The 21,501-nt window shown below is 36.8% G+C and overlaps 2 protein-coding genes across 4 annotated transcripts; both read left to right on the forward strand.

The window, feature by feature from the left end:
- The first annotated feature begins 78 nt into the window (after positions 1-78).
- On the forward strand, positions 79-3,028 carry LOC121752544. Its single transcript, XM_042147678.1, has 2 exons — positions 79-558; positions 2,089-3,028. The coding sequence occupies exons 1-2, from the start codon at positions 551-553 to the stop codon at positions 2,918-2,920; spliced, it is 840 nt and encodes a 279-aa protein (XP_042003612.1). The 5' UTR covers positions 79-550; the 3' UTR covers positions 2,921-3,028.
- A 432-nt stretch (positions 3,029-3,460) lies between these two features.
- Positions 3,461-21,492, forward strand: LOC121752538 (exocyst complex component SEC8-like). 3 transcript variants are annotated; one of them, XM_042147664.1, is made up of 27 exons: positions 3,461-3,607; positions 3,754-3,823; positions 5,434-5,646; positions 6,392-6,565; positions 6,777-6,881; positions 8,127-8,236; positions 8,600-8,749; positions 10,663-10,825; positions 10,916-11,022; positions 11,436-11,737; positions 11,828-11,991; positions 12,080-12,195; positions 12,735-12,805; positions 13,131-13,255; positions 13,356-13,405; positions 15,416-15,516; positions 16,688-16,800; positions 16,881-16,988; positions 18,037-18,234; positions 18,344-18,429; positions 19,006-19,189; positions 19,312-19,389; positions 20,037-20,138; positions 20,237-20,311; positions 20,709-20,804; positions 20,908-20,957; positions 21,041-21,492. In XM_042147664.1, exons 2-27 carry the CDS (start codon positions 3,782-3,784, stop codon positions 21,126-21,128), a joined length of 3,171 nt encoding a protein of 1,056 aa, XP_042003598.1. In that variant the 5' UTR covers positions 3,461-3,607; positions 3,754-3,781; the 3' UTR covers positions 21,129-21,492. The 3 variants fall into 3 exon arrangements, with proteins under 3 accessions (XP_042003598.1, XP_042003599.1, XP_042003601.1); XM_042147665.1 differs by having other exon boundaries at positions 3,514-3,628; XM_042147667.1 differs by lacking the exons at positions 3,461-3,607; positions 3,754-3,823 and adding an exon at positions 4,778-4,835.
- The last annotated feature ends 9 nt before the right edge of the window (positions 21,493-21,501 follow it).

The following is a 21,501-nucleotide window of genomic DNA, read 5'->3' on the forward strand; positions in this document are numbered from 1 at the left end:
GTGTTCAAGATATCGAGTCGAGCTCTTCATTGTAATAGCTTGAGGTCTCAACAAAGAGTTATGCCAAATTTCATTTTGGAAGATTACAACTTGAATACAGTTTCATACTACAACTTAACAGCCTGCTGCTGTGGCATCTGACTCGGTATTTAACCAACCAACCTGCTGATGTGGCGTCTGACTCAGCATTTAACTAACTAACCAACATGATGATGTGGTGACTCAGCGTCTAATTAACTATTCATCCAGTTGAAGAAAATATCGGAAACAAACACGCCTTTATTCAGAAAAGCGCTTCTCTCAAAACTTAAACAATTACTATAGCTCTATTTAATTTCTATTTCTACCGATTTTTGTTTAATTTCAAGAATTTTGTGCCTGATATATTTTTTCCTTCAATTTGTGTGTAACTCCAGTTTTGTAGGAGTTGTATTTTAGCTGATTGGATTGAGATGCCAAGCTTCGACGGGCTCCCCATTTCAAAAGATGAATCGGTGATGTAAAATTGTGTCAATCGGGCGCTGGATTGAATTTTGCATGATCATTTCATATGCGCAGGTAGCTTTCTTTGGTCGAAAAGCGTTTAGTTCTTTAGAAAAGTGTGTTAATTTGGAAATATCGGGGGAGAAAATGTTTGGTGGTTTGATAGCGCTCGCTTGATTGGGGGTTTGAATCAATGTGCTTTTTTATTTTTAAACTTCTTATTTGATTTCAAATAGTATGTTGATTCGATCTTTAGTGAGTTATGATTTATGAGTTTCCGAGTTTGGGCGATATACTGTTTCTAAATAAAATCTGGATTCTGTTATGGCTTTGGCATTTGGGACTCCACTGTCATCATATTTCCATGTTTCCTACTATTCAGTTGTAGTTTCTAGATTTAATTGAAGATCTGTAATATTAGAAGCATTTACTACTTTAGTTTAGCATGTAAGATTTCACTTCTTCTTGTATCTAGCTAGTTATAGATACTATAGTGAGAATCCTGCTAGAGAAGTGTATTAACGTAGAAATGTTCTGCTTTCCCGGGTACTGTTGGCCCCATCGTTAATGTAGAGATGTTACTATTCTGCATCATAATGATGATATAAGAGGCGTAAATGGAAATCTTCATTGATAATTTGGATGGATGCTTTTGCACATGTTGAGACAATAAACATGATCTTCATGTGATTGGACACACATGTAGCTTTTTATTGTTCATGTAGTCTGATGTCTATGTAACTTGACTTTGTAGTTCAGTTTAGGGAGAAGATTGCAACCTGATGACACATTGATGAAGCGTATAAAGGTTAAAGGTCCGCCTAATGAATGTATGACCTCATGATGTTTATTGCTAAAAAAAAAGACAGTAATCTCACCATTAGGTATGAGCCTGCAGCTTAGAACAGTATATTAGATGTCTCCTATTTTTGAATTTGACTTATTGATATTTGCTTCTCTTGCTCCTCAATGTTTCCAAATTCTTAACTTGCTTTCATTTATATATTTTCTGTATAACCATTAGTTTAGTTTTATACATGCTCATTGGTCCGAATGGTGAGATTACTGCATTTTCTTTAGCAATAAACGTCAAGAGGTCATGGCTTCATTAGCATAGACTTTGCCTTTATAGGCATCATCAATTTCTTAGTCTTTCCTATTTTCTCTTGTTGTGTACTGGCTACTGGCCCCAATTAGACAAATCTTAGATTGTTAAGCTAGTGGAAGGCATGTGGGGAGAGGTGGGTAGTACGCTGATTTAATGGTCCTGACATGTGGGAAATTTGGAGGATGAGTATCCATTGGGGAAATTTCTATCCTTTAAATTCCTCATTTCCTTTCTCTCCTTAAACATAAACAAGAATTTCACCCTTTCTTATTTCTCATTTTCACTCCATTGAGAGAAAATATTGTCATACCAATAACTCATGATAAGATTTTCTCTCATTGAAGTGAAAATGAGGGATAAGAAAGGTGTTACCCCTTTATGGCTTTATTTTTTGTAGATAAGTAGGTTTTCTTCTCTCATTTTCCCATGATAAGTTTACAACCAAATAGAACGAACCGTAGTAGTTAAAACTATATGTTTCTTATGGTTTTATCCAGTGATGAGGAGCCAATTGCCTTCAAGAAGATGCATGGTTTTTCCACAATCGATGGCTTTGTGGAGATAAACGAAAAATTGGCAGACATGTTAAAATTCGTGGCGAACGAGCCCTCTGTGGGGCTTTATTATATCCAGCACCACACTCAGAATGTAGCTCCCAACATTCTCGATCTCAAGAACAAAGTCTCTGAAAAATCACGTGAGACAGCTTTGCATACAGAAGATCTCGATGATTCCATGACAATGTTGAAGTCGATGAAGGAATGTGGTATTCCGGTTGCAGATGAAATGCTCAGAGATATAAAAAAATCCCTTTCCATCATATCGGCCAAGCAGCAAAAAAGAGGGCTAATTTATAGCTCCAACACCAGCTTTCTTGCAAGAACAAGCTCTTGGTCTCCAGCCTCGTGGGGTCGTATTCCGCAGCAGGATGGCAGCAGGAGCCCGGGTTACCTGTCCAGTGCTTTTAAGTCAGTGACACGGCGAGCTCAGAGATTCAACCGGTCACAGTCGGGCTTTGATGAAGCGTTTGAGTCCAAGAACAGGAAGCGTCCTTCGGATACTGGTCCTGCAGTCGCCACCACATCAGGTAGTAGGCCTTCTGGAATGGTAGCAGAGCAAGAGACTTTGGATTCACCGTCGTCGAATGAGAATGGCAGGGAACTGCAAGAAGAGTCGCAGCTGAGTAAGAGCCTGTCTCATCAGCATTTTCTGTCGTTGTATGAGAACTACGACGAGTTCAAGGCCGATCGGGAAGCTAAACTAGAAGAATGGTTGGGAGGGGCAGGTGGTGCTGAGGATCAAAGAAGGGGAAAGAAATTGGATAGATAAGGTTTAGTTTAGTTCAGCAGCAGGAGTTGGTCCCCATGACCACCATTTTTATGAGATTGAAACTTTGAATTAATACAAAATAATGCACATTTTCAGGTTGATAAATAATCATGTGAATCTGATGATGTCTAGTTATTCAATTTCAGTCCTAAATTATATTGAGCACAATACTAACCAAATAAAATATACCAATATTGAAAAAATGATGATATTAATATTTTAAGATTACGTTACTCGTGACCCTTATTGTTACTCAAAGGACCAAATATCTCAATGTGTGGAGCTATCTTTATCTTTTTGTTTTAAGATTGTAGATGTTGACTTTGATTTTCATTTATTATGTCAGTTTTATTTCTTGTTTGATGCTTTACGAATTACAATAGAGTTTAGAAATTTTATTTTAGCAGCAAAATTTGAAATAAAACAAAAAACAAAAAACAAAAAAATAGTAGACGCTGCTTCATGTTATAACTGTCAGAAGGTACAACACCACAATGCATCGACGTGAGGTATTGACGTCTATACCCCTACCCTCGCAAATCGACTCAATCATCATTTTCCAGCTCACTCGTTTTCAGTAATAAAAATTATTGAAAAAACTCAGAATTAAATGTCCGAAATCATTTATTTGCAGAAATTAAATCAATTATCTGGTTTTTTTCTTCAAGGCATAATTTGACAGATCCAGTAAGCACGTTTTCCCTTTGTGTGAGTGTATACACACACCGCCAAGTTGTATCTAACTTCTAATTCTTCCGATATTTGTTTAATTTCAACAATTTGGAATATGATATTCCGTTTCCTTCAATTTTGTGCATAATTCTGCTTTGCAGGAGTTGTAATTCAGCTGATTGGATTGAGATGTCAATCTTCGACGGGCTCCCCATTCCGAAAGACAAATCGGTGAGTTTTTTTTCGTGTGTACGTTTAGCTTATTTATAGGGTTTTTTCTTTTTTTGTTATAAACTAGAACTTAGATTCCGTGTTTGTTCTAGACTTTTTTTTTGTTCCGGGTTTGGGAGAGACGCATGACCCTCATGCGTCTCCTTTTAATGAGACGCATGAGGATTATGCGTCTTTCATAGAGACGCATGATCCTCATGCGTCTCTTATTTTTTTTAATTTTTTTTGAACGACGCATGACCGTCATGCGTCTTAGGGAGAGACGCATGAGGGTCATGCGTCTCTGATACATACACTGAGTAATGATTGCTATTTTTTGGAGAGAGATATTGTATGAATATTGTAATACGCAAGGTCTACAAGCCTAGTAAAATGATGATGTGATGTCTGTGTTGTTGGTTGAGATATTACATATACTCATTACGCACGATTTTGTGATGGCAGTGCTGAACGATGGGAGTCAGACCAAGGAAAACAGCTTCATCTATGTATTAATAATGCTACTAGCCTACTTTTCCACTTTCTCACTTTCCCACTTTTCACGCCACCTTTCCCACTTTTCACGCTCCACTTTTCACACTAGCTCCACTTTTCACACTAGCTCCACTATTCACACTAGCATGAATAATAATGCTACTGCAGTGTATGTATTAGAGACGCATGACCCTCATGCGTCTCTCCCTAAGACGCATGACGGTCATGCGTCGTTCAAAAAAAATTGAAAAAAATAAGAGACGCATGAGGATCATGCGTCTCTATGAAAGACGCATAATCCTCATGCGTCTCATTAAAAGGAGACGCATGAGGGTCATGCGTCTCTCCCAAACCCGGAACAAAAAAAAAGTCTAGAACAAACACGGAATCTAAGTTCTAGTTTAGAACAAAAACAGAAAAACCCCCTTATTTATATGTGTTAGCGCAGCTGCCATTTCGTTAATGCTTTTCTTAGTGATGTAAAATCTGCATCAATTGAGCGCTGGATTGATTTTTTATGAACAGTTCATATGCGCAGGTAGCCTTTTTCGGTCAAAATGCTTTAGTTCTTTAGACAAGTGGATTAATTTGGAAAAATGGAGGAAAATGTTTTGTAGTTTGATAGCGCTCTATTGATTGGGGATTTTGATCAATGTGCTTTTTTAGCTTCTAATTTTATTTCAAAAGTTTGTTTTATTTTGATCTTTAGTGAGCCTTTGTAGTGGTGATTTATGAGTTTCCGAGTTTGGACCATATACTGTCTCTAAATAAAAACTCGATTCTTTTATGGCTAAACTAGTTGGGACCCCACTGTTAATTTCCATGTTCAATGTTTCCCTGAACTACTGAGTACTGAGGGATATTTCCCATTTATATTGCAAAATCAGAACTCCATATGCACATCTTTGTGTTGACACTACTATCCATTCCAGTCTTAGATAGCCGAATGACCCTACCCAAAATTCCAAGTTTGCTTGTCCCCCCCTTTTTTCCCTAAGTTCCTACTCTTTGGAGTTTCTTTCTCTATGTTTTTGTCATTTTGGACATCTCGTGCTGTATTGATGATGCATCAGCTTTACAAAATTAAGTTTGGGTTGCTGAAAGTCATGTTTATAATTGTGCCATGGTATTCACAGTTTTTAAAGGAAGAACTTTCGAGAATAGATGAAAGTTGGGCAGCAGCGCGCTTTGATTCGTTACCTCATGTTGTGCACATTTTAACATCCAAAGATGGTGAAGGGGAAGTGAAAGTCTTAAAGGAGCAAAGTGATATCATTGAAGAAGTTGTTGATGAAGTTGTTCATGCATATCATGGCGGCTTCAACAAAGCTATTCAAAATTATTCTCAGGTTTCTCTAGAGTTATTGTTTCGGGTTTCATTTCTGCATATTACTTTCCATCTATAGCTTGTTAGAGCTTGTTTTATGCACTTTCCATATATATTTTTAATTTTTTATTTGAATTTATTTTGTTAACTAATTAACAAATAATTACTTTTTGGTGGCATGTTATGGGGTAATCTTGCTAACTTGATTTTCATTTATACTTCTTTTATGGATGCATGAATACCTTAATAGGCCAAAAAAGGTCAGTGAGCATTTTGCGAAATAGGGCATATGAAGCAATCTTTGAGTGTCGTATAATTTAAGGAGGCTTAGATCATATATCCTATTTGTGTATACGATGATGTTCCTTTTTATGTGGTATTACTTATGTTGACTTAAAGTATGTAAAATTGTATGATCTTTTTTCTTGTTCTTAATCCCCAACCAGAATTAAGAAAAAAGAAAAAGTGTATGAAAAGCTGTAGAACATATTGCTATAAGGGATCTTTTACGAGATCAGTTTGATTTACTCTTATTCCATTACAAAAGGAGTGTCAAAATTTCATGCAAAAGTATTGTATGTAAGACATGCAGTCTACTTTTATGGAACTTAATGTAGCTGCTAACACTATCGGATTTGAGGCGCTGCATCCTTCTTCTGTCTTACCCTCTCTCTTCTTTTATATTTGGTGGCATTACTGCTCTTGGTTAGCCATATAGTTTTTCAGGTATGCCTAAAGTTTATAATTTAAATATCTATGTCCTTCAGATTTTGCGGTTGTTCAGTGAATCTGCTCAAAGCCTTGGGGAGTTGAAGGTTGATTTAGCCCAGGCAAAGAAACTTCTTGGCGCCCATAATAAACAATTGCATCAGTTGTGGTACCGGTCTGTTACTTTGCGACACATAATCTCGTTATTAGATCAAGTTGAAGGCATAGCCAAGGTCAGTCTGTTCTGTTGACAGATCTTGTTTCATTCAGAAACACAAGAGATTTTCTTTTTTCAATATGTTTTTTCATTTTATAAATTTTTGTCATGGATTTTTATAAATATTGCCAGTAGCTTTCTATGTGTGTTATTATTTTTTCCTGCATTCAAGCAACACATATAACTCAGTCATTTGTGCTTTTAATGTTATTTTTGCAAACATATAGGTCCCAGCTCGTATTGAAAAGCTTATTGCTGAAAAGCAGTTTTATGCAGCAGTACAGTTACATGTGCAGTCAAGTTTAATGCTTGAGAGAGAGGGCCTCCAAGCGGTTGGTTTTTTCTTCTTCTATTTTTTATGCAACTATTGTTAGTTTCTTTTTGAGTTTTTTTCTCCCATGAGTATTCTGCTTGAATTCAACAATCATCCCAAGAAATCATAATGAGTTTGAAAGGAATTGTGTTTAGAAGTAATTATGCGATATGGATCTTGTCAAGTCGATACATACTATCCCATTATAACAGACTTACTGAAGTAACCCTACTAGTTACTCCCTCCGTCCCACAATAATTGTCACTTTTATTGTGGGCACGGATTTTAAGAAATGTAAAGAAAAGCTGGTTGAAAAAGTTAGTGGAATGTGGGACCCACTTTTTTATATTGGTTTTATAATAAAATGTGAGTGAAGTGAGTTAGTGGAATGTGGGACCTACTTACCATTTATGGTAAAAATGAAGTCTGACGATTATTGTGGGACGGAGGGAGTATTTGTTAAGCCTTTTATTGTTTGATATTGGTTGGTTATAAGATTTCGTGTATTCATGGTTCCTTTTTCCATCGGAATCTGATTTACAGTTGTAGTTTATGAATTATTAATTTATGCTAAACATTTACATTTCTGGATAAAAAATGTGAGTTTGTTAAATATGTAATTTCTTACTTTGCTTTTGGTTTGGTCCAAATCAATTTTCGCAGTCACTGGTATCTATTACAGACCATTCATCCTTCAAATATATTCTGTTTAAGCCAAGTAATGGAAACAGACGAGTCTTTACCAGTTGATTAATTTTTCCTAACTTTTTTTAACCAGATAAATCCTCAAACCTTTTTCACACATTACTTCAGGTCCCCAGAAGTTGACAGTTCTGTTTTAATTTAGACCCTAAAAGCTCATCTTCTCCAACATGTTATTCATGGGCTCAAACTGTTGTGTTAACAAGTAAAATTTTACTCACTCCATCCCATTCAAAATGGCCACATTCTTGAATGGCGCAGGATTTTAGGTGTAGTAATTGAGTGTGCTAAAAGTAGAGTGAAAAAGGTGATTGATATTTTAATAAAGAGAGAGGTGAGACAAATTTATTTCCATATATAGAAATGGACATCTTGTGTGGGACAAACTAAAAAAAAGGAAAGATGGACATCTTGAGTGGAACAGAGGGAGTATTATTTTTTTGGCGGACACACCACAAGTTGTTCTCCAGTTCCGAAATTGCAATTTCTGATTCAAGTTGAAAGCAAAAGGCAGTATCTCTAATCAGGCAGTCTCTGATAGCTGATGATCTACTTGGGTTAGGTGGGTGCTCTTCAAGATGTACGGTCAGAATTGACAAAACTGCGAGGAGCCTTTTTCTATAAAATTTTGGAAGACCTACATTCTCATCTCTACAATAAGGGTGAATACAGGTAATTCTCAATCTACTTCGTAGATAACAAACCTCTAGAAGTGCAAAGCCTTTCTTTTGCTTGGTTTGCTGTTACTATGCTTGTAATATTGCCTCACATGTTTAAGGAGCATATCCTCTGAGAACCTATCACTTAAGCCTTTTAAGCATATCATATATGATGCCTGGCCAGAATTGTTTTGAGGATTGTGGTTCTGGTTAACTTTATGTGCTTCACAAGTTGAGGGAGTTTGCATTTTATTTTGTTGCATTTTTTCGTTTTGCTTTTGAACCTGGAATTCAAGCTTTTTCTTAGAAAGTTTACTTTTCTTTTTGGTATATGGTTGGGTTATCTTATTCTTAATTCCACCTTTCCTTGTGGCAGCTCAGATGTCTCAAGTATGCTTGAAAGTGATGATGCAATTCCAACTGCTACAGCTGTGACGTCCTCCATGAATTATTCACACTCTCTCTCGCGAAGAACCAGGAAAGGAGATGGTGATGGAGTGTATAGGCCCAGTTCAGTTGATGGAGGGTGAGATGTCTTATTTCTATCACATTATTTAGTTTGTCCTGGAATTTAGTTTGATTTCTCTTTCAAGTTGGATGAAGTGGTAACTGGTAACATAATTCTCTTTTCAAATGAATCAAATTTAGTATTCTTTTGTAAGAATAGGTTTTAGATGCTACTTAGTTTGCATGTTGCATTAAGTTAAGAGTTTTTCCTTCTGATAATAAAAAAATTATCAGCGAAGGCGATGTGGGTTCTAATCCCCTTAGGAGCGAAAATTTTATATTTGTTCATTTATCTCATTGATTGATTTTTCTGCGCTTGTTACTTTATGTTCTTGTTCATCATTCTCAGTTGTCACATAAAATCTACGAAGGAGCACATAACATATTATTTGTGTATATTAGATTTCACTAGATGAGGATATCCATCGAGCAGGAACCATACAATCCTCTTTCGTGTATGTAGAACAGTAAAATATAAATATAAGCGGAAAAGTAAATAGACATAATAGAGAAAGTAGTAGTGTATTTGATGTATTTTATTACTCAACACAGACCCCATATATATAGTACAAAACACTAAGCTAGGCTATGTCACATCACCGATGTGGGACAAAATACTAATAATCTTAACACTCCCCCTCAAGCTGGAACATCTATATTGTCCAGCTTGGTACAAAGTTCTCAAAAATGTTTTTCCTCAAACATCGGCAGCAATAGTAGTAGCCGAAACTATAGGGCAGTAGTAGTTACAGCTGTTGCATAAGTAGAGCTGCAAGACAGAGTAGTAGTAGCTGGCTTGGTACAAAGTTCTCAAAAATGTTTTTCCTCAAACATCGGCAGCAATAGTAGTAGTCGAAACTATAGGGCAGTAGTAGTTGCAGCTGTTGCATAAGTAGAGGTGCAAGACAGAGTAGTAGTAGCTGTAGCAGAGTAGCAACTATAGGGCATTAGTAGCAGAAGTAGTAGATGCAGAGCAGTAGTAGCAACTGTAGCAGAGTAGCAGATGATGCATGGTAGTTAGTATCAGCTGTAGCAGAGTAGCAGGAGTAGTAGTTGTATGGCAGTTGTTCCAACTGTAGCAGAAGTAGCAGATGCAGGGCAGTGACAGTTGTAGCAGAGTAGCAACTGTATAGCAGAAGTAGTACATACATGGTAGTAGTGACAGTTGTAGCAGAGTAGTCGTAGAGGTGTAGAGGAGTAGAATAATAACTGCCGACAAGAGTCAGAGCACAGGTAGATAAAAAAGCAAGCAAGAGCGCATGCAGATAATAGCGCAGAGCAACGGAGTAGGAGTAGAACATCAGGCAAATAAGCAGCAAGCAAATAATAGCGCAGAGTGCAGCAACGTCAGAAACCCTAGTTTGGGCAGAGTAGCGGAGTAGAGGATAACATGCAGAGTAGAGTAGAGCATAACAGAGCCATAATTTCGGGAAGAGAGAAACCCCAATTTCGTTTTTTTTGTGGAAACCCTAATTTTCTAGAGACGGATTCGAATCCGCTCTGTTACCATGTAGAACAGTAAAATATAGATATAAACGGAAAAGTAAATAGACATAGTAGAGAAAGTAGTAGTGTATTTGATGTATTTTATTACTCAACACAGACCCCATATATATAGTACAAAATACTAAGCTAGGCTATGTCACATCACCGATGTGAGACAAAATACTAATAATCTTAACAGTGTCTTGATGAAGTTCCAAACTAAAAAGTTTATGTGTAAGATGTCATTGGATGTTTGTAAGACTCTATCTTTTCTCCGTGTTCAATAATACCATACCTCCAATTCTCATTGGACGATGCATCTTTTTATTACTATATCTAAGTAATTCTAGTTTGTGATCCCGAAATGAATTTGCAGAAGGCGGATATCATAATTTATTCAATAATTAGACTTTCTGAGATTTTTGTCTCTTTCTTTCTGTGTGTTAGTTCATCATTTGATGGCCACAATGAGGATGGCACCTTGGATATGCATGATGATGCTGCACCTAATGGGTATACTCCTACAATGAAGGCTAACGGTGGTGACGCAAGAATGTTCTCTCGTCAAATTCCAGTGTGGCTATCAGATTCTACTCCTGATGAATTTGTCGTATGCTGCTACTCATACAGTAGAATTGTTCTTGAACTTAATTTGATTCTTTGTACCTATAAGCTCAATTGCATATGGTATTTGATGCAGGAAGCAATGAGAAAGAGTGATGCTCCAGAGCATGTGAAATATTTGCAGACTCTGGTTGAGTGCCTTTCCATGCTTGGAAAAGTTTCTGCAGCTGGTGCTATTATATGGTATGCTATCAAGTTTGGCTCCCTTAGGATTGGATATACTCTAGTCTTAATAGACTTGAAACTTCAGGCTTCAGCATAGTTCTGGATGTTATTTAGGGTACTAAACAGTCAAAATTTACACATATTTTCTCCAGAAGAAAATAAGAAGTTTTATATGCAACCTTCTCCCTGCATGTGGGAGTTCACGCCCTTCTTCTATGCATTATTCATGATGCAGTTACACTTTTGAGACATGACCTGCAAAAGGAAGCTGTAGCCTTAAGATAAATTTTTATCAATATGGATCAATCATATTCATATCCAAAAGGATTCCTAAGTATCAACCATTCTCATATACATTTCATTTTCTGTTTGAGCAGTATTCTTTGTCAGCTATACTTATTTTCTGCTATATTCTGATGTCTCCATGATAGCCAACGGTTACGTTCTACAATCCATGATATCATTACTGCCAAGATCAAAGCACAGGCAGGACGTGCCAGTGGGTCAAGGCCTGGTCTCGGCCACACTGCCTTGCCTACAGTCGCAGGTCTACACTATCTAAAGGACCAGCTGGAACACCACTTAGCAAAACACAAACGTCAAAATGGGGTATCACCAACTGGAGCTTTAGCTGTGAGCCCTGTCTCTCATGTAATGTCTCCTTCTGGAACAGCCCAAATTTCAGCAAGGGACCTACTTGATTCTGTACTGGACACAGTTGTTCGGATATTCGGTATGTTATTGCTATAAATTTTTTGAAAATTGTATATATTCTGTACTCTTTGTTGTTATCTCCATATTCTTGATAGTGGACATTATTCAGAAAATCATGTTATTGTTGGAGAGTTGCTCGAGTCAAAATCTTCACAGCAACTTAATATGAACACACCAAAGACAATGACTGCTGATGTCAGTTGGAGTAATGACTCTGATGCTTCTAATGATACTGGAGGCTTCAGTATTGGTTTTTCCTTGAATGTTCTACAGGTCACTTAATGGTCCCTTTTTGCGTTTCAATCTCACGCTATTCAAAAAGTTGTGATTTTTTCATTAATATATTCTCATATGATTGTAGAGTGAGTGCCAGCAACTTATATGTGAGATCCTACGAGCAACCCCTGAAGCTACATCTGCAGATGCTGCTGTGCAAACAGCTAGACTTGCCAGCAAAAACCCTTCTAAAGACAAGAGGCAAGGACATGCCATGTTCCTTCATTTCTGTGCATCTTACATATTGCTCATGTGCTTAGTACTATCAATTTTTCTTGTCCTTCTACTTTTGGTTTCATGTCAACTACATTCTCTAAGTGATTTACGCTGATGCTTTGGTGTTATTTTTTTTTTGTTTCCACAATGCGCTCATATTCATCTCCCTATAATGTGCATATATTTCGCGTCTGATGCTGTGAATGGTTTGGATGGTGATGTTGGAATTTTGCTTTTACCATATATATATTCTCTGCTCTGGCACGAAAAGTTTGGTGACGTTGATTAGTGTTGTGAAGGATTATGGATGAAGGATATTGGTATCTGCTAATGAACTTAGAGGATGGCTCTTCCTCAGATTTTTCTGTTTGACAATAAAATGTACTTTGTTTGGGAAGACATTATCACACTGGAATGATAGCCTTCCCTGCATCAGCCATTGATAACTATTTGAATTCATCATACTCTGATTAACTGTCTATAACATAAGGTAGTTGACCCATCTTCTGCCAATTTGTTTACAGGGATGGATCAGAAGATGGACTTACTTTTGCATTCCGGTTCACTGATGCTAGTACCTCCGCTCCTAACCAGGGTAAGAGGAATATGTTCTGATGCAATTGTTTCTATTTTGACTTTTTTTCATGCCTACCACTCAAGACTTTTTCTCATACCTCACCCCTTTGAGGTATTGCAATGTTAACAAGTAACAACACACATCAATTTTGTCCGTCATTTTAGGCATTGGGCATGATTGCAGTGGCTGGTTGTTGACTTATTTATATTAAATGACTGCAATTATTTATACCTGATTATATTTCCAAAAATAAAAAGTTATGACATTGCAATTTATGATATCGATGTGTTTAGGCCGTGAATATAATTTTGTCATTGAAATAAATAGATTAAATTCTTCTTAGGTTCTGACCTTACTCGCCAAGGATGGAGAAGACCAAATGTCGTGCAAGAAGGTTATGGGACTGGAGCCGTGCTACCAGAGCAAGGGATATACTTAGCAGCATCAGTATACAGGCCAGTAGTTCAGGTATGGGTAGAGTGCAGCCATAGGAAAAGTAAATTGAATGCTCGTCTGTTCTCTAGGGTCTCATGTCTAAAATGCATTATTTAATTTTCTTTTTCTGCAGTTCACAGACAAAGTTGCATCAATGCTTCCTCAAAAGTTCTCCCAACTTGGGTGAGCACATTCAACTCCAATTCTAAACCGACAGCGAATGGCATACAGTATATAATTGCTTAGAATAATTTGAACATAGAAATGACCCCTTGGCATCAATGTTATTAAAAAGCGGCCATGGCGCCGCCGTGGCGCCATTGCGTGGCGGGTTTCGGAAAAAATGCCATCGCCACGAGCTGCCACAAAACTTTTTTATGGCGACCGCCATTTGCCGCCATGAGTGAGGCGCCATGGCGGTGCCATGGCAGTTATGGCGTCACTTTGGTTGGGCTGCCCCAAACCTCAGCCCAATTACCAAATAACACGGCCCAAATGATTTTTAACCCTTAACCCGGCCCAAACCCGGCCCAAATAATGAAATAAAATTGCCAATTAAGTCAAAATCTAGGGTTTTTTTCATAGTATCTCTTTCCCTCTCAAACAAACCCAACCTGCTGCGCCCCCAGTCCCACTGCCCTAGTCACGTCGCCGCCGCCTGCCGCCGGTCCGTCTAGAGCAGCCCACTGCCAAGATTTTGAAGGTAACCGAAATTGTACCAGATTTTCTAATTTGCATGCCCTTTTAATTATCAATTTTCTAATTTGCATGCCATTTTAATTAGGAATTAGGGTCAGATTTTTAATTAGGATCAGATTTTTATAATTAGGGTCACATTTTTAATTAAGGTGTAGCTGTGCAGATTTTTATCATACTTCTATTTTTATAAATTTAGTAATTGCAGTAGATTTAGTAATAAAAAAAAGCATGCTTCTATCTTTTGAAATACAGTTATTGCCATTCGAAAAAGAGAAATAGGCTCGAGCATCAAAAGATGCATGATTTGGTTTACGTAAAATATAACCAAAAATTGAATGAGAGGTACGACAAAAGACATACACTCGATCCTATTTCACTTGATTACATTGATCACTGTAATGAGTGGTTGGTTGGAGAGTTGGATGGTGCTGATGGTGAAGGCAGTGATATATTACAATTTTTTATTATTTTCTAATTTTTTGAATTTATATATACATATATTACTAATATTTTATTAATTTATTTATCGACCGCCATATCCCGCCATACTGATACGCCATATCCTTATGGCAGTTTTTGGGCTCACCGCCGTAAGCCGCCATACGCCATCCATAACATTGCTTGGCATATATAAGCCTCAGATATACTGTTGATCCCTTCCACATTTCGTTGTCATGCCATTAGTCAGCTCCTATGAACTTATTTATAAGATGAAGTGAAATTAAAAAAAATCTGAGGAGGTGTTGTATTGAGTAAAAAATCTGAGGAACTTATTTGTTGGCAGACCTTGGAGGTCTTAGATTTCTATTCCTGCAAAAACAGTTATGTTTGTCAGGAGATCTTTGATATCTTTACCTATCGGTTTGGTTAGCGAACCATTCTTTGGTACTCAGGATTGAGATTATCATGGGATTGCTGCTAGTCGTTGAGCAAACTGATATGTTCAAATAATCACAATATGATTATGACTTTTTAGGGGAATGATTAGGACATGGTGATTTAGTTGAATGAAAATCATGAGAAGAAAGTCTAGTTCTGGACTCCCAAAAAGTAACAGCTTCAAGCTTCAAGGTGGCATTCCTCCTACAAGAAAGATAGGGTTCAACATAACTGGTGACACTTTCAATTGTACATAACTGGAATGATTTAGTACTTTAGCTTTTCATCTGAAATATCATAGGTTGGTCGGAATAACACAGTTTCTTCTTCTTGATATTCAGTTGACACACTACTCTTATAAGAATGATGAGATTTCTTGAAATTTTATTTCCCGCCATTGATTTGTCCTATTCTAAGAAACATTTTTTCCCGTCAATTGTTTCCTGTAACCTTTTCCTTTTTGAATTCCACTATTTATGCCATATATGATTCAGCACAAGTGAATTTTTAGAAAGGTGTTTGTCTTTTCTGTTTCTGATCCTATTATTTCTATCCGTCCTTTCCTAATGCATCTTCATGTTGACCATTTATCCACTGGTCAATGAAATTCTGCAGAAATGATGGATTGCTTGCCTTCACAGAGAACTTTGTGAAGGATCACTTTTTGCCAACTATGTTTGTGGATTATCGGAAAAGCGTACAGCAAGCCATATCAAGCAAGTCTAAGAACTATTGTTTTTTACCTGGTTATTGATGAATGTGCTTAGTTTCATTATTTCCATACACCTTATGCCCATTTGTGTATTATGGATTGATGTGAGTCAAGTTATGATTTCATCTGTAGTAATATAATAGATCCCATATGCATTGTCTGTTTGTGGCTGCCTGCTAGCCGCATATGACTCTAGGGATTGTTTGACTCTAACTGAACTGCAGCATTCAAGCTGTGGTGATGCAGCCTCACATTCTTTTCAAAGTGAATAAGGATATGATAATATCTACGAAACTGGGTGTTGGATCTTCTTCCCATTTGAATGTAGGCTGAGATTCTTTCAGTTGCACATGCATGAATTGGCCTATTCAACATAATACATGCCTTTCAGTGGCTTTATTAATTTTATGATAAAGAACCCACTTATGTCTGAGGGAATTGGCCTTACATTGGATTTTTCCATTTCATCTTTTTAAGTATTGCTGATGGCTCAAAGTGCTGAGTAATTGGGTTTACAGTGGATATTTCCATTTCCAGTCAATGACCTGTTCTTGTGAGACTTTGGAGATTATATTGCATGCATAAGGTGTAATGGGATACTGTTCCAGTCTCTGTTGGTTGTTTTGTCTTGAAAGGAATATAATAACTTGAGGAATGTAAAGAATCATAGATGAGTTTGGGATAGAGTTAAATTAATAGTTGGTTGGTGGTCTTCAAATCTTAAAAATATAAGGTCTTTTTTTTTGTTTCAGGTTTAATTAATAATTGAAGTTGTGTATATATAGATAGGCACAGTGGTTATCAATCGCTTTTGGATGACCCCTTCCTGTTTACTGTTACATGCTTCTTATGGAAAAGCCATAGTTGCTTCACTAAAAAGTAGAAAAAATAGAAATTGATATTTTTCCCAGTTTTTCATGATTGCTTTGTTTGTGGTAAGGTATTATGAAGTATCTAAGCAAGCATATAAATTGCATGTCTATTGAGATAAATCAGAGTTTATTGCTTCAATTGCTTCTGCAGCAATGAGGTTGGTGTATAAAAGTGGTGTGATAAATATTTGACTTGGTTTAAATATTTTATTCTGGCGCAGTTGCTATTTTTGCTAATCGTGTACTGACAATTTCATTAGCATGCCTCAAATTTACTAATTTTGGATTCCCTCTTGTATGCAGGTCCAGCTGCATTCCGGCCACGAGCTAATGCAGCTGTGTCATACACTCCATCAATTGGAAAAGGACGACCTGTTTTACAAGGATTGCTAGCTATAGATTGCTTAGCAAAAGAGGTATTCCTCATGTTGTTGTCCATATTTTAAGAAGAAAAATAAGTGATTATTTATGCTCAACCTTTACATGATTGATTTAGGTGCTTATGTGGGCTCAAGCTATGCCAAAGTTTGCTGGTGAGTTAATCAACTATGTGCAGACATTCTTGGAAAGAACCTACGAAAGATGCCGAACATCGTATATGGAGGTATGGCTTTCTGCACTTTATCACACTTGAATTGTATGCTTCGTGAATATGGGAGCCAATACTTGAAGAACTTGGATTATTCCTTAAAACAAATTGAAGTCTAAAGTCCAAAACTGGTCATGTACATTTTCCCAAGTTAACTGTTTGGTCCTACACAGTAAATGTGATAGCTTTTGGTCCTAAACAATATGATGTGGTCCATTTTTAACTTACTGTCAAAACTGACAGTCAACATCGTTTTTACCGGATTAGTAGTTAAATTATGTTGTAATTAATATTTTAACATAATTAATTTAACTGTTTTCTCTTTTTTGTTCTGTTCTTTTGAGGTTTGGAAAGTTGTACTCTTTTTTTTTCCTGCGATTTGCAGATCAAACTCCATTATTTCTCTCTCCCACCAAGAATTCTTGCTCACGCATTTCATCTTTCTTCAATGGTTACTCTCAAAATCCAATCTTGACATAATAACGACGAGCCCCATCTCAATTCTCGACTCCAAAAACTCTGCCAATTTCCTAAACCCATTAACCTGCGGCACACATCTCCCGCCGCCATCACGACTTCGTCACAGCCAACAAATCCATCGGGTTTGCCCTAATCGACACGATTGTGGACAATTGGAGCGGCAGTAATTGCAGATTTTCGAAGCCGATTAATCGGCTGGCACTTTTCATATCTGTTCTGAAAGTCCAGATTCCTGAGGTTAGCAGCTCAATTTCGGCGGTACAAGATCAATCACCAAAATCGCCGGCCGATTTTCGGATCAAGACGTGAAACTCACAGTTTGTCGAGCCCCTTAGTTATTTAAAAGATGAGATCGAAAGATGTTATATTAACTTTTTCCTGTAAATTCTATATGTACCATTTGAAGTTCTAAGACTTAGGAACTTCTTAATGATGGAAACTGGAAAGATATGTTAGCATGATGTAAGTTTGTCAGAAAAGGGTTAACCTATACTATGGAGCTTCACATTTGATCTTCTACAGGCTACAGCTCCTACTTGTTTTCACTTTAAAATACTAACCTCTTATTTGGTTGAAATATCAGGCAGTTCTTGAGAAGCAAAGTTACATGCTTATTGGGAGACATGACGTAGGCAATCTCTTGCGACTTGATCCGGCAAGTACATATTTACCAAATTCATTAGATGATGGAACCTTAGAAACCAATAATTTGGATGCTGAATCAAATGGAGTAGAAATGGAACTAAGTGATATACTACTGAATCTGAGACCTATCAAACAGGTATTCATGCCCTTACTGATATTGTGATGTATATGTAAATAGAAGCGGTTTTGACTCACAGAAAATATTGGTGTTTGTACCTTATTTTCCTTTTGGTTAATTTCTGCAGGAAAACCTAATACGCGAGGATAACAAACTTATCTTATTAGCTTCATTGAGTGATTCATTGGAATATGTCGCAGATTCAATTGAGAGGTAATTTTTTATATTTTATTTCACTCGTAAGTTAACTATCAGATTTGTGATCCATTTTTTTATTTGTTTCTAACTCTACATGTGCTTATACATGCTTCATGTTCCATAGAATCATGATCGATTTGGTTGATTCTTTTAGCTATCTTCGTTTAACTTATCAAATCATGACTGAATCTTTGCTCAAGAAAGAGGCTGGGATGCCTTTTTTAGTTATGCATTTATGTATGTCTTTTGTGGAGATTGTTGATTTTAAGAAAACTAGACCTTCAAAATTTTAGTCGTGAAAAGATGTGTTTTTAACTAAATTTTTCTGGATTGTCAGTTAACATATATGGATAAATGGTCCCCGTGGTTATCTGTTATTTTAACATATGTTCCTAAAGTATTTTAGAATGCTAAATGCACTTTCTGCATTGCGGTCCATGACCTAGTTTTCCATCGTCAAACAATTCTGGACCGTTTAGAATGTATATGCAAAAGTGAAATGTGTCGGGAGAAACTGGGATGGATGGAATTAGCTTCCTGTGAATACTTCTGTATCTTTCTTTTTATCATTTATAATTCTTTCTCATGTAGGCTAGGGAAATCATCTTCAAAAGCTTATAATCACGCGGTAGAAAATGAACCCCATCATGCTAGAACAAGCAGTTTACCTCCAAAAGATCTTGAATCATTTGCTGAAGACTATAGGAAACTGGCTATTGATTGCCTTAAAGTTCTTCGAATAGAGATGCAGTTGGAGACAATTTTTCATTTGCAGGTACATGACATTTGTGTTCCCTTACCAAAAAAGTTGATAAGGTGATGTATTTTTATATGCCTTCACGAGGAAACTGTTCTTCTTACAAAATAACTCTGTCTGCAAAATGTGAACCGATATAGGAAATGACAAAGAGGGAGTATTTGGATGACCAAGATGCAGAGGAGCCAGATGATTTTGTTATATCATTAACTTCCCAGGTTAGATCCCATCTTTAAGACACTGGGTTAATATTGTTTCAAACATTCCATATCCAGTATGCATACCTAGAAACTTTCCTGTTTTGCTTCCTTATTTGTTGTCTATTCGTAGGAAAATCTTTGGTTTGGACTAACCAACCTAGTGTTCCATTTCTTCATGTTCATCTCATTTGCCCTGCAGTTACGATAACTGTAGAGAACATATATTTCTCTTATACGTCCTCTTCTAAAGAAAGAATATATAACCAAAGTCGCATAACTCCATACCTAAGCTATTTTGAGTTAATTGGCTTATGTAACTTTTCCGGATTTTTGACAAGGTTGAGGTAGCATTTATTAAATTTTTATGTCAAAAGAGTTGACACTATAACTTTCATCTGCCTTAAGGAAAAAAACACTATTAAGTTTATGGCCTTGTTCTTGATCATCATGTTTCAGATTATAATCCTAAAGGGATAGTCGTCAAAAGGAACTGTTCCCTAACACATGCTTTTGTATCTTTTCTTTTTTTATCTTTTGTCACTTTATCTGTACATGGTTTGGGCTTCCGTTCATGAAAACTGTGAAATAAACAGGCCTATTTGTCATGTGGCCTAATATTGAAAAATAGTCGTACACATATTGAAATTTTAATTTATGCAACCCAGATAACACGTCGAGACGAGGAAATGACACCATTTGTTGCGGATGTGAAACGGAATTACATATTTGGTGGGATATGCCCTATTGCTGCCAATTGGTCTATAAAGGTTTGCTCATTGTTAAAATTGTGCTGGGTATTGAAAATTTACACAGAAAAAAACTGAAAGTTATTATGCTTATGAGAAAAATCATTATTCCCACTTAGGCTTTGGCTGAGATGAAGTCCATCAACCTCTTTGGCATTCAACAGATTTGCCGTAACTCAATTGCATTGGAACAGGTCAGTGTCTTTTCACTCTTCCTCTCTCTATTCCCCGTGCTCTTCCATCGCTTCTGGGATCTCGTAAAAAAAATGCTTCAGATGATTCGGAACTTGTAAGTCTCATAGTCTAGAATGTTACGAAAACAAGTCCTCAAGCATGGGTTGGACGAAACTTGAATTCAATGTTAATCTGTCACTTGAATAATAGATTTTCAATAAAAAAATATCAATGTCATAGTTAAGTGATATGCCTCAAGCTAACATGCTTGTTTTGTTTTTTCACTTTCTATATTTTTGTGGTGGTTGGAGGCGGTGGGTGGTGTGGGGTTAATGGAAATGACATTATATTCTGTTCCAAACACATTACTCGGGCTAACATGAAAGGACAACTGATAATTTTTCTGAGCTTCATCAGGCTTTGGCTGCTGTCTCTTCAATTGATAGTGAAGTTGTGCAAATGAGATTAGATCGTGTTCGGACATACTATGAATTACTAAACATGCCCTTTGAGGTAAACTATCTGAAACTACTGCTTGCAATTTCTACCTTATTTGTGTCCTTCTTTCCCCCAAACAGTCATGTTTAGCCAACAATTTGTATTGTGTTTTCTCTAGGCAATGCTTGCATTTATTCAAGAGCACGTCGACCTTTTCTCAGCTGCAGAGTGAGTTATCTTTACAAGTTCAAAATTCATAGAGATCCCAATTCTACTATCCATTATTTGTAACCAAACTTTTTGGCTGGCAGGTACATGAATCTTCTAAAAGTCTTTGTCCCGGGCAGGGAAATTCCCGAGGACGCTCATGATCGTCTGGCAGAGATTTTGCCTAGTTGAAAATTTGATTGCAAAATTTGTACACTGTTCTCACCTTGATCAGAGTACTCGTATAGTTTGTGGTTGCAGATGAAACTGATGCGAAGGAATATGGAGGGTCCCGTCCTTTCTTTATCTGCATTGCTGGTTTCAAAAATTTCCAGCATGAATCAATATTTGCGAGCTCACATCTGCAGTTTTAGTATATATATTGGCAATTTTACATATATTTTGTGAGTGATTCTTTCGGACAGACAAACATGAAATGATTTCTAGTCTTTGTTTCTTGTTATGTACATTCAATTTTGTATCATCGGATTTGTTTGGCTGCAAAGCAGATTTTATCTGAGTATATATGGAGTTAGCCCTGCTTATTTGTATCTAACAGCTTGAA

This window comes from Salvia splendens, chromosome 10, assembly GCF_004379255.2.
Source record: "Salvia splendens isolate huo1 chromosome 10, SspV2, whole genome shotgun sequence".
NCBI classification, from domain to species: Eukaryota; Viridiplantae; Streptophyta; class Magnoliopsida; order Lamiales; family Lamiaceae; genus Salvia; species Salvia splendens.